Raw genomic sequence first — 13,568 nt, 5'->3', positions numbered from 1 at the left:
TATGATTCCTGACTGCTTTCATAGGCAACGAGACAGCAAAAATAAATATTTACTGTATCAGCTGTTGACTGTAAATGATGTCAATTAGAATAGATATTTACATGAAAAAGTTTTAGATTGCTGCTGTCTAACTTCACTTGGATTCACAGACCTGACGCTTTCATTTCTCATCACATTTTAACAATCTTCAATTTCTAAAGCTGACTTAAATGCTTCGAAGCTTCAACAGCTGCCATGTTTATTGACATCCAAATCAGTATTGGAATTATAGTTTGTGTATATAGGCATTACCCCAAAAAGTAGCCCATTAGTAATCTCACATTATTATTCTCAAGTACAATTCTCGGGGAGAAAAAACAATCCTGTGTGGTACTCCTCGACAAAGCAATTATATGAGTATCTTTCTAATCCTTGGTCATATTAAAACAGAATCCTCCCACATGAACAAACAAGAACAATCATGCTATACACTATCTCTGAGTGCAAATATAAACAGAAACCCAGTGCAGCAGAAACACCAATGCAAACAGGAGTTCTACTGAAGGTTGTAATTTGCCAAGCGGCTTGACATCATGAGTGATGGGCCCTGGATGACGGATGTCGAGCCGGATATCTCGCCACCAATGTGTGATACCGCTGGCCGCTGAGTAAAGGAGCATAAATCAACAGAAACTCTGCAGCGTGTGAACCGGCGACCACACAGGTTAATGGCGAGCCAGAGAGAAGAGCGTCGAGGACAACAACGTCTGCACAGTCTGTGCATTTGTTTAACAGGACAGTCAACCGTGATAGCCAACACCGAGTGGAGTCTCTCCTGTCTTTGCTATTGTGTGCAGAGAATCTTTAGTGAAGGAAACAGGAGAAACCGTTCGAGACAAGTGGATAAAGTGTAACCTACACATTGCAAATTGCAGTCCTCATTAGCATTTGAAACATTATTACCTGCTTCCCTGATGGCTCAACCTGCCTAACATGTTGCTGTTAACCTTTCTAATGGCTAATCAAGAGTGAGTTTAGTTCAAATATGAGAGATCTTTAAGAATCTGAGCGAAAAGGTAAAAAACAGACTCTGCAATAAGCGTTTGACTTTAAATACAAGTGTGGACTTTCAACAAATGTAAAATCTATTTAACTCCTAATGGTGGCCTGAGATGAAAGGCTCTGGATAAATATATTGCATAAGGGGCTATGTATTATTGTCAGCAGTATAGTGGGTTTTTCATTTCTGATGGTGGATGCTACACACTGTCTATATGCAAATACTGATCCCACTATTCTGGTTTCATCTGGTGGACTATGATAGTTTTCCTAAAATTGTATTTTGAAATATTACACTATATAGTCTTGCTAACAATATATATGTATGTATATATATATATATATATATATATATATATATATATATATATATATATACAGTATATACACACACATACAGTATATACATACACATATGTAAATATACATACACATAACATAACATTACAGAAATACATATACCTATATAGCCACATATACTGTACACATGCACATATATACACACATATACACACATATATATATACACACACACATATATATATATATATATATATATATATATATATATATATATGTGTCTATGTGGGCATATATATACATATACGAAGTGCTGGCATAGCTTCCAGAGATGAAATTTCAACTATCAGTGTAATAGTCCTCTCTGGGAGACAGACCTCAAAACAGGCATGTAACACCCTGTTAACATGTTTTGCCCACAACTGAACTTAATCGTACGATTCGGTAAAAGCTGTTTTTAATCCTGTTGAACTTTTTTGCTTAAAGTCACCATCTGTTAAAGGGCAACAGGCTCAGATGTGGTGCCCATCTTGCGAGATTTTCTTGGATACTTGTGGAAAAGAGAACCATATGTTTTCTCTAGGAGATGGTCTGGACATGTTGTACCCTGTCAGCCAGTATAGGTAACGTTAATTAACTGTGACAGATATGAAAAAAACATAATGCAATCTTCACCTATGGCTTTCACACCTCTTTTCCAACATCCGGTCACCATAGCCGTGTACCAATACATCATGTACCCGTTTCACCGGTTCCTTATGTAAGTGTTCTTATGACACAAATTGAATAACGTCCTTGTTTTCCCTTTTGTTTTTTACAGATTGCAGCAACTGCGTCTGTCATGTTTGTGTATGGGCCTGCACTAGTATGTACATACAAATATACATGGCTATTTGCTGTATCGCCATGATTGAGTCTGTTTAAACAATCGTGTATCACTGAGTGAAAAAAGTGTGTTATTGTCCATTAACGTCTGCTTTTTGTAATACCTTGAATAACAATGTACATTTCATAGCATTCAGGGGGACAGCGTTTAAGAGCAGTTTCTCTCAGTACGTCATATAAGCATAAATATGGCAGCAATGTCATTATGTCTATCGTAGGCAGTCTATGGTTTAATGCATTGAGCTCTGAGTGCAACAACAAAAAAAAGTCCCTCTATTTCCGAATCAACAACGTCAGTGACAACAGGAGCAGAATCTAAACGCTGATAGGCTTTTGTGACAGACATGAAACCCAAATAGATTCATAGATTCATCTATTCATCGGTCTAACTATTAAAAGTGCTTCACAAATAACAACAGTTTACTATGCCAAAAAAATACATATTCTGAGAGATGGAGAGAACATGAATGATAAAGGAAGACAAAGTAAGGGGGGAGGAGATGGAGGCGGATGGAGAGGAGGGCCAGCCTCTCCATCAGTGTAAAGAGGATAATTGGTGGCTGACCCTCCTACGTCCATCATCCTCTGCTGAATAGCGAGGTGTAACTAACACTGTTCCAGAGCACCAGGAACTGCTGCATCACGTGCACAATCAAGCTTCAATGTACTCTGTAGGTGTAACACCAAACACACTCCCACACACATTCTCATACACACACACACACACACACACACACACACACACACACATTAAAGCCTTTAATGTTGCATACTGTAACACCCTGTGTCTTCCCAGTGTTTCCTGATTGTTCATGCCCTAGACCTGTGGTTTCCCCTTATATATATATATGTATATATGTATATACACACTCCCCAGTGTTTCCTTGTCCCCGGCCCGATTGTGTTTCGAATGCCCCCGTGTTCACATCGCATTCAAGCTTGAGTTCTCGAGTGTTCTTTTTTTCAGTCCCCGTTTTTTCCCCTTGTTTTGTGAACTGTGCACAGTAAAGAGATTTTTGCTTTACATCACCTTGACTCCTGCCTGTTCCTCTGCGCCTGAATCTTTTCCCCATCACACCCCAGTCATGACACCTACAGAGTCTTATCTGTATGAGTGGTACCCACTCAGTGGAGTCATCAATCACTAATGTGTGTAATTAGGGTTCTTTGATCAGGCTGGATGAGCACTCAATAAGTACACCGAGTAGTGATGAAAGAGGCGTCCATGCATGCATTAACTGATGTTTTCTTTTCCTGCTACATGCTGCTCAGAGCAGAAAGTTAACTGGTCAGAACGAGGAACATATTGAGTTTATCGAGGTTAATAAACAGTGACTTCATGTGGTAGAGTTTAAGAATATCAAGGAATTACCCAAAGAAAAAAATCTCACACCACGCCCAATTAATACTGTGTGTTTAGGGAGAAACTCTAAAATATGTAGTCCTGTAGTCATCTGCTTAAAATGAAAATTTGACATGAGATATTTTAAGTTCTAAATAAAAGACTTTGCAATGCAATTTGTGTTACTGTGCCTTTTACCATCTGCATAACTGGTCAAACAAGGACATAATATGATATTAGGGATTGTTGTCATATGTACATCAAATGTTGGCAGCAAGAAGTTTACTGTACCTTAACAATTTTGCACCGACGTTCCACAATCATCGATTACGCAAAGCAGCCAAACCATGACAGGTTTGCGCCTTAGGCATTAGTCAAATAGATAAAAAACGTGTGCAATCACTATTATTCCACTCGCATAAACCCAAAGCTATAAGCCTCACAGTGTGTCCCACTCTAATGGAAGAAAAGTACAATAACGGATGACAGCATGCACTCATTTGCATTTCGGCAGATCTGATGAAGCATTAGTTATGGATGAGAAATCCAGTAATCACTGAAACTGCTTGGATGTAAAATCTTACTGTACTAAGTGCAGTGGGAGTCAACACATTCATCCTCTAACAAACATGCTGACACGTACTGAATTTCAGCACTCACTCTTGCACTAGTGTCGACAGTCTCTAATGTGCCTTATATATTGTATAAAACAATTAAGTGTGTTCATTCAATCAGGGTAATTTGTAGAGAGGTCCTATTACAATAGTCTCTATGTTTTGCACACATACACTGTTTTATAACATGTTTATCAAGCTAACGGCAATCCCAGACTTTTCATCTGGCAACATCATCAGGTTAAATGTGTCCCGATGTTACCAAATATTTGAAAAAAGCATGACATTACTCTCAGCTATATTTGGTGTTTTTTATTTTGTTATTAGCTAGTATACTAACATGCTAAACTAAGATGGTGGCAAAGTAAAAAAAAAAAACAGCTAAAGGCCTTTAACCCTGAACCCTTAGTGACCTTTAAGTCACCTGGTAAATGGTTGAGTGTGAGAGACTCTCAGGGCTTGAAATGGTGTAAAAACGAATGGGACATACACGTATACAACATATCACATTACCATGACAACGTCAAACAATATGTACAGTTGTAGGTATTTATTTTAACTTTTTACTCCCTTATTTGAACGTCTTCCATGCTCACAAGATGAGATGTCATTTCAAATAATCTATTTACTTGTTTCTGTCAAAACAGCTTCAATGACGAAATTAAATGTTTGATGAGTAAATCTCTGCATCCATTCCTCGGATTTCATGTATTTTTATGTTTTATCTTTCATCTTTAATGTTTCTGAGTAAATTTAATTATCCAGGCTGAGCCCTCAATTGAGCCCTCCTCTTTGTTTACCTTTTTGTACTTACCCTGTGTTTAATTTTACATTGCTATGCATTGTGGGTAATTGTGGGAAGGTTAGCATTTAGCTCACAGCAACACTGTGTCAATAAAAGTATAAAATGTGTCCTCAGACCAGTAAAATGACAATACAACGAGAACATTAATTAAAATGCTACCTGGACGCACAGGAACAGACAGTGGAGGATGTAATCAATAATAATATAAAAAAGAGGAAAAATGTATCTATAACTATGATTAAAATTACAAGGCCAAGAATTTTTTTTTAAAAAGAGTCACAGAACAATAGTATTTGACAGAATGAGGAGCGTACTGTTTAGAGAGCCTTACCAGTGGGGCTAAACATGTTAAGGTGCAAGGCTCGACTATAGGGCTAGAGGCACGGTCAGTACAAAGAGCATAACCTTTTAAAAAACTTTTAGTAGATACTGCAGCTGCCCTTAAAGATGATGTACTGTTGAATGTGGTATGCATTTAATAGTGACATAATACTTTATCATAACATTGCACATGGAACTTTCACCCTCTTGCTGATATACAGTATATCTGCTTCGCAAAAGGATTGAAGTCAAAATAGCAAGAAAAGCATACAGACTTGCAAACTGCAAACTGTGAAGATGCACAAGACCATTATGGTATTTTTGGCGTACTGCTTTTGACATACTATGTGTATTGGGATCTTGATCTTTTTCTGGAATACTACATAGTATGATATGTGTACTGGAATGCAGAGAACATGTAAGCTTATCGGGGAAATTGTTGGACAGTCAGTCCAACTGACTAAAATCAGGTATTTTAGGGGGGTTAAAATCTTCCTCTCTGTGGTTGTCAACTCCTCCATGCAAAGGACAGCTTTGTACAGATTCACTGTCAATGTTAAGCCTGTTCATGTGACACTTTTAAAGAGAATATAGGTTTTGAAATTGCCTAGATTTTCAGCCGACTTTGTCGTTTACTGGCAGTCAGGCATAAAATTAACAAATATGCATAACGTGTCTCCCATGTTAACATCTGGTAAAAATGAAAGGTAGAACTCACTTTAACAATGTAATTTCTTTATCCCAGCAGGGACTTGACACTCAGCACAGTCTTCTTGTGCGGGCCTACTGCAAAGTCCCAGCAGGCTCAGATAATGATTAGACCGATAATGAACAGACTATTGCTGCTAATGCTTCCAGAGCCGTCTCACATCTCTTTAATCACACAGGAGAAATGAGCCACTTTTGACAGTTGGGTTAGGTAGCCACCTCCAAACACCTTGACGTTCATTATTAGAGGATGACTCACAAATGCCGGAAAGAGAAAGTGTGAAGAATTTCCAATAGTGAAAACTGATTAGAGATGTTCAGCGGTGGTCAGGCTCCTGGAAGAAAACACAAAGCGATTCAGTCACTTAAGAAGTTTTCAAATAGATTCAAAGATGGAACAACAAAGCATACCGTTTAAAGTCCTTTTACCTTAATTACAAGTCTCATGTTGCCTGCCTGGTAACACTTTACTTCAACCGCCCTAATTTAGCATTTCTATGCCGTATATAATTAGTGTTTATTAATGTCTTTGTTTGAACACATTAATACAATTTAACTTCTCTTATGAAGCATCCCGCCTGGAGGGAGGATTTGTAGTTGTTATTAATAAAATACAAAGTATAGTTTGTCTCAGTTTACAGTGGCTTCACCCAACTATTTACTGTAAACTTTCAAATGAAGTAACAAATTGGGCAAATGCGCCAAAGCAGAGGCCGCTGAGATAAGAGCAATGCTGCCGCCATCTGCTGGAGGACAGCAAGTACTGCAGGTTTCTACAGGTGAATTTAAACAGTCTAACGGCCGTGTCATTTTAAGAGGAGAAACTCTTATGAACAAGATAAAATAAGATGTCCAGCCTTTAAAAACATATAGGCGGCGACACTGTGAAACAATGTGCACTCTGTGCTTGTATGGTTTTATTTTGAAGTCACAGAGATGGAATATAAAGTGGGGAGTTGTTATTTAAAGATCTCCCTCACTTTGTTCATGGTGTGTACCTCTAACTTCCCCTCTCATGGTCCAGTTTCATTACATTAACCAGCATTACGTTTTAAAAAATGAGGACAACGCAAATAGGATGTCATTCAGGGGACAGACGATCCTCTAATTGCCTGAAGTCCGTAAAGGTTAAAGTAACCGTGGACATAATCATCGTCTTACAGACAACAGTCTCCGTCTCGTCGCTTTGAAAAGCTTCACTTGCTCTACAACTTACGTCTCAGAGTATTTGTCTGCCTCCTCTCACATTGTGAGTGATAATGTTCACATATACTGTTCACATCTGCACTATTTATCAGTCCTAACCTTTTATAACTTTTCCCATCTTTGTTTTAGATGTACAGGGTTTATTTTGACTCCAATCAACATAAACTTAATTTCAGGTCAATACAAAAGCATCTCCAATGAACACTTTGATTTCATAATAGGTTATTCACTCTTAAAAGACCTCCAGCTGGGTTGAACTTGGTGGTGTAATTGTTAGTGATGAACATCTCTGATTAATGTGCCATATGCATGCATCACCTCTCAGTATGAAGAACATGTCCTGTTGGATTAAACGTTTCTATTCCTCTATTAACATTTCTTTTTGTACTTTTCTACATTTTTTATTGTTTTTCCTGTTAATCCTGCTGTCTTATTCACTCATCCATTCAAGCACCCAACTCTAAATAAATACAGTCTTATTCAATGCTTTTAATTTATTGTATTGAAGAGGAGGACACAGATAGAAAATATAGCAGAAATGCAGCTACATACAGTACATTGTTATTGAAAGGTCTCCTTTATAGTTCTTACTGCGTAGCTCTAATGTTCACTCCCTTAGTCTGGATTGACTCCTACTATCAAACTACACTGTGATTTCCTTTAACCTGCAATACCAAGGAACGAGGTGTTAAGACCATGCGGTCAGGGCGGAGTGAGGGGTCGAGAGTGTATTAAAAGATGCTCACATACAGCCCTGTGACTCGATGTGTTGTCTGTTGGTTTAACAGATGTCATGTTAATCTAAATAGCAATACACACTACGAGGGCTTTTGAATCATTTGAGTCACATTTAGCTCTGCTTCAGTAATGACTATCTGAGTGAGATGCTCCAGATGTTTACAGATGTTTACTCCTCTTCCTTGGTCTTCATGGCCAGAGACTGCAAGGCAGTGAAGAAGGTAACTGGGGTCTCGGTCTCCTCCAGTTTAGACTTGGCACAGAAGAAAGGAGGGCTGTAGTCCATGGGGTTTGTGTTGCCCAACACCCAGTTGAAGGTGCTGAAATGTAAACAAAAGTCTACTTTTTGAGAATCTTTACTGACTGTTTGTGACTGTGGTTCAGGGCCAGAAATACTGAGCATAAAGGTCCGATACGATATAGACAAAATAGTGTTCAATCAAGCGCAGATTGAATTCTTCTGGATTGAACAGAGTTGACATTTGAGAAGAGGTTGATGAAAAATGATCGGGGAATTATGATGTTGTACAGTTTGGCTCAGGAAGGGTTAAACATTTTTCTTAGAATATTTTAAATAATAATTCACCCATTGAAAACATCATATACATTCAGGGAAGAGCTGGGACATGCTTATATAGAATATAGTGTCTAAATAATATCTATACATATGATTTTAAAATTATTTAATTTACTATTAGCTCCCCATCTTAATTAATTAATTAATTTACTCTGAGCTATCTGTCTGTTTTTTGTGTTATGCAATACACTTTAATCTGATTGTAATTGCCATCTCTCTGTAAAGCACTTTTGTCAACAGTCTTATCTCATATTGTATTACTATAATAATACCATTAAACAGACAGTTTTAAATCATTAGATTTCTCCACACTTAAAGCTATTGAGGGAGACATGCTACGGGTTAACTGAGTGGATACGTATAAGTAAAGCAGCATTATTTGAATGGTGGTGTTGGGTATTTCGCTGTTTCTGTGCTTGGTTTTTGCCCACTCAGGTTCTCACCTGAGCGTGGCCCATCCAGATGCTGGAGAGTAGGAAGACACGGTCAGAGGGATGCAGCCAATCTCAGTGAAACCCATCGAATAGTGGCCTGATGACATGAAGCATACGTCACATGTGAGGGTCTAACAATAAACAGCACACAACTGTCATCATTTTTAGAAATACCCTCTTCCTGATTACCAGAATCAGGCTAATCAAAGGCATGAGACACTGTAGCAAGAGCTATCATCCATTCAGATCTTGTCAAGATGTCCTTGTTTAAAATACAACGTTTCCTCTCACCGTTCTGTGGTAGTTCTCCGTACCAGGTGTTGACCAGCACACCCATTCCCCAGGAGGAAGAGGAGCCCATGAAGACCTGACCCATCAGTTTGGCATTAGAGGGAACTTGCATGGGAAGGAAGGTGGTATCCAGTGCTTTCTTCTTGCAAGATAAGTTGCTCCAGTCGATTTCATAGTAGACTTTCTGAAAGGACCAAAAAACAGACGATGAATGCTGTCCTATACTGAGACGACTCTGAAAATTGGACAGTACTGGTTTCTTTGAGTGTTATTATATATTGTCCATTTTAAAAGGGCTGTTTTTAATCCATTATTGTCATTGTCAAATGGTAGTAACCAGGAGGCAACCTCCGGTTCTGAAGGGTGAAGCCAATGCGGACGTGTCTTTAACATGCATCCTCTCCACTGACCCAGGGGGCAACTCCTCAGAGTCTCACAGTGAAGGTGGAAAGCACACCGAGCCTGCACTGTATGGAGATTAAAACAATGTATTGGTCCACACCATTTAGCCAGGTTTACATACCTGATTGAAAAGCATCAGCTGGTCCGTTGAAGAGGTCTGATTGCTGACAAGCTGGTAGTTTCTAACCCGCATCCTCTGACCAAAAGCATCATAGCTCACAGTCCCTGTGGACATGAAGAGTCCGCTGGCATCCATCTGAAAAAGAAACGAGAGCAGAAAGTGAAGAGAAAAGACAGGGATGACTTGACATGGGTCAATCCAGGAGATGACACGTGAGCAACGTTAATGTGTGCAGACTCACCACAGTGAAGCCTCCGCTCATCAGCGGTGGAGCAACTGTGGAAGAAATCAGAGTGTGAAAGAAGTCAGTTCTCTTGGTGATCCGAGAGGTATTTAAAGCATATTGGCTAAACAAACTCCAGTTATACTTTTGCAACCTGCAATGTCTATAATTAGAGATCTGGCTTGTCTTTGTCATTTATTGTGAAATTGATAGTAATTTAAATAGGATAAAGAAATTGAACTTTGTCTGCCCAATTTTTTATTTTCTTTCAGATTTTTTGATTACGGTTACCCAAAATTCCAGTTTCAGACAAATAAAAAGTAATTCCATAAACACATGTAGCCTACAATCTTTTACAATGTCTTGTCAAACTACATGAACTCACATCAATGACATGACTGACTAAATGAAGAGGAAATATTGTGTAATATATACTTAACTGCAGAAAGAAAGAAAGAAATAACCAAAACACATTAACAGTCAATCTCCACCTGTTGCTCGTTGATTTTCAAACAACAACAAGGCAAACAATATGACACCTGTTCATGAATGAATTGTCCATGCCATTTCTTTCCTTTGATGCTCTGACAGACACTTGGAAGTTCTTTCTATGTACAAGAGGACACTGATGGGGTGTCCCGACTCACCGCAGGGTTTCGGGTTCTGGGCGAAAGCAGCAGTCAGCGCCAGGCTGAGGCAGGACAGCACACTGAGGAAGTTCATGTTGCAAACTTCTCTGATCCAGACGAGCAAGCTTTATGGTTAGGGGACGACACACACCTCTATATATACCTGCTCACAGCTGGTCGCTTTCAGACCGTGTGGTTCAACCCCCTCTAATTTTTTCCGACTGCCCCTAGAGGGAAAAAGTTGGTGAGACACATGATCGATCGTTGATAAGATTAGGCAATGCATCACATGCTTGTTTTCATGTTCAAGCACCAAGCTCATCAGATATTATGGAAATATTATTTCCGAGTGCCTTGTTAGATGTTGTACCTTGTAATTATGAATCTAAATGTGACATTACACTTTCTCCTTACGTTTGTGTTACATCATCCGATCATAAAATGTATCTTTTAGTCTTGTCTTATTTTATTTGTGCGCAAGTTTTGTATCATCTCTTTCATAGCTATCTGCAATACAGCCTCCATTGTTGAACTAATAAAGTATTCAGTTGTTAAGACTGGATTTGTTGAACAGTATTCATAAAGAGTTAGACCTGAAGTATATAAGTGTATTTCTTTGACACTAAATCTTCTCCAATCCGGAGCCTCTGCCTACCGATTGAAATATGTCTGCAGATTAGATAATGTGATCATGTGAAAGTTGTTAAGATGTAGTCACATACAAATTGAGTCATAGTCAGGTGCACTATCCTTATCTCCAGGGTCAGAAAGTCACTCAGGTACAATTGCCCTTCACCTCAGTCAAGGTCGTAGCAATGGCAACAAAATACTTGTGATACAAGTGATAATGGAAATATTATTCCAAACACAAATTAAAATGTAGACTAATTAGATGATCCAGTTCTAGTTCCTGTCACATACGACAGATGAACATATCGTCACATTTGAATTCATCATTCAAACATCATAATTCTTGTGTTTTTTTTATACCTACTTTTTGCAGATCCGTTTGTCTAAACCAGTGTTATCGTTGTATGTCTGGTCTCCAGGTCCATTTTCATTCTATTGGATTTGTGCTTCACATTCAAATTAAAATGTTTAAAGATGTCCACTGTGTGCTGCTGCCTGTAAAAAGATGTTTTGGCACAGATCTTGATTTACAGTAAAGATGGAGAGATTTGCGTCAGAGCTCAGTTAAAACTCCAGATTAGCTGAAAGGAAAAGGGTCTGTGAGACAGATGACCCTGCATCGCATGAAGGTTCAGAGGATAGGTCTTTTCTAATGGAAATAACTGACAGAGAACGCAGATAATAATCATAAATTGTGCACCGCTCAGTCAGGTGCTTTGTCTTTATCTGAAGACTAAGGTTATTACATGAACATATTGTTATCTATTGTAAGTCTCACATTAGACAGGTTTGATCTATGGTTTTGTGTTGGCCCACTACTACTGAACCTGAACTACCTCCACACCCATTGGACAGTTTGCCATTTGACATTGTGGAGAGACGTTCATGGGTGGTCAGAGGGTGAACCCGACTGACTTTGGTGCACGCCCCAACATCTGTAGTTTTCCTTAAATGTATCAGCAAATATTAACTCAGGTGGTTTGCCATAATCTTGGACGCAGATATTTCCCTTGAAATAATGAGGTTTCCCTGTCTTGACATTTCAAGACTGTCAGTGTGTCCAATATTTCAATGGCCTGGTTGGTTGACAATACAAGCAACATAATGACGTGCCCTGAGCTGTGCCTAGCTTGTTTAGCGCTAATTAGCATTTCCATGCTAACACCCTGAACTAATTATTAAAAGGTGTTGCGGTACAGGTACTCCTAAACAGACGCTTAGTGCTGTGCTTGTCAAGATAATAATACCTCTCGCGATAACCGACGTGCACTGAGCTCCGTTGGTTTCCGTTCATTGAATTTAACAAATAAAAGCATACATACACTAAACTGAAATACTTCGTGGATGAGGGTTATCAATCTGTCCTTGATCTCTGCAGCACGCGCGCTCTCCTTGCACTTTAGCTAAACGGCATGTGAATTATATCAAAATAACAATGATTTACATAGAATGTATATGTTTATGTTCAACACTTGATGTTTTTTTTACAAATTAAATAAATAAAAAAAGATTAAAATGTGATTTGCTCATTATGAAAAATGTTTAGGATCGTGTGTGCAGGTCTCCAACTGTGTCAGCTTTGAGAAATAAGATGCATTAAAAAAAGTGTCAGAAAAAAGACCAATAAAATGCCACAAGACTTACTGCATATTATTTTTATTTTTTCAATATGCATATTAAATTATCATGTTTTTATTCTTTGAATTCCCGTGACATCTCGATGTTGTCTCTGAGCAAGGAATACTTCAAATAGTTCAGTGCAAAACAGCTAAAGCCAAGTTAATTAAAATAAAACTTCCACCCACCCCAAAATTAAAAATAAGAAATCTTTAAAAAGCCTGTAGTTAACACATACATTAAAGTGAATGGATCCTATGTTTAGGTGTAGGTTGTTTTGGCAGCAAAGCCTCCATTTACAAATGTCCACCTCATATACATATATGAATATCAACATACTATCATCATATACTCTTGTTACAATCTACAGGAGGTCCATGTTAAATGTTAATTGTTACATGAGGTGCATTTCTGCCCATTTGAAGTGCAGGAGTACTCTCTGGTTTCTGCTTATTATCCAACAATAATTTAATGGCTACATGCAGTTTTTTTCTATCACTGTTCAGATGCACCGTCATACACACCTTGTTGTCCACAGGAACCTTGAGTACAGCGTGTGTTACCTCGTGCACACGCTGTTCTGCAAAGTAGTGCCAGTCAAATGAGGGCCCTCTGCTCCACAGTCACTGTGTACTGGGAGTGGCTCAAACACTGGTTGAAAGGCATCGTCTCAAACATCGAGAGCTG

At 38.6% G+C, this 13,568-nt stretch overlaps 1 protein-coding gene across 1 annotated transcript; it reads right to left on the bottom strand.

Moving 5' to 3' along the window:
* Positions 1-8,062: 8,062 nt before the first annotated feature.
* LOC117736771 (ependymin-like) lies at positions 8,063-10,734 on the bottom strand. Its single transcript, XM_034542320.1, has 6 exons — positions 10,653-10,734; positions 10,024-10,058; positions 9,783-9,917; positions 9,260-9,443; positions 8,978-9,065; positions 8,063-8,277 (listed from the first exon to the last, which is right to left on the bottom strand). The coding sequence occupies exons 1-6, from the start codon at positions 10,726-10,728 to the stop codon at positions 8,127-8,129; spliced, it is 669 nt and encodes a 222-aa protein (XP_034398211.1). The 5' UTR covers positions 10,729-10,734; the 3' UTR covers positions 8,063-8,126.
* Positions 10,735-13,568: the final 2,834 nt, after the last annotated feature.

Source organism: Cyclopterus lumpus, chromosome 1, assembly GCF_009769545.1.
Source record: "Cyclopterus lumpus isolate fCycLum1 chromosome 1, fCycLum1.pri, whole genome shotgun sequence".
Lineage (NCBI taxonomy): Eukaryota > Metazoa > Chordata > Actinopteri > Perciformes > Cyclopteridae > Cyclopterus > Cyclopterus lumpus.
The sequence above is the reverse complement of the archived record's forward strand: the minus strand, read 5'-3'. Positions and strand labels throughout refer to the sequence as shown.

What these genes read in the sequence shown, in the direction of transcription:
- LOC117736771 (XM_034542320.1), bottom strand. Translation starts at nt 10,728, where the DNA reads ATGAACTTCCTCAGTGTGCTGTCCTGCCTCAGCCTGGCGCTGACTGCT. An exon ending in TGAGCGGAGGCTTCACTGTG is followed by an intron (nt 9,918 to 10,023) that starts GTGAGTCTGCAC and finishes TTTCTTTTTCAG; the next exon opens with ATGGATGCCAGCGGACTCTT. An exon ending in AGCTGATGCTTTTCAATCAG is followed by an intron (nt 9,444 to 9,782) that starts GTATGTAAACCT and finishes TGGTCCTTTCAG; the next exon opens with AAAGTCTACTATGAAATCGA.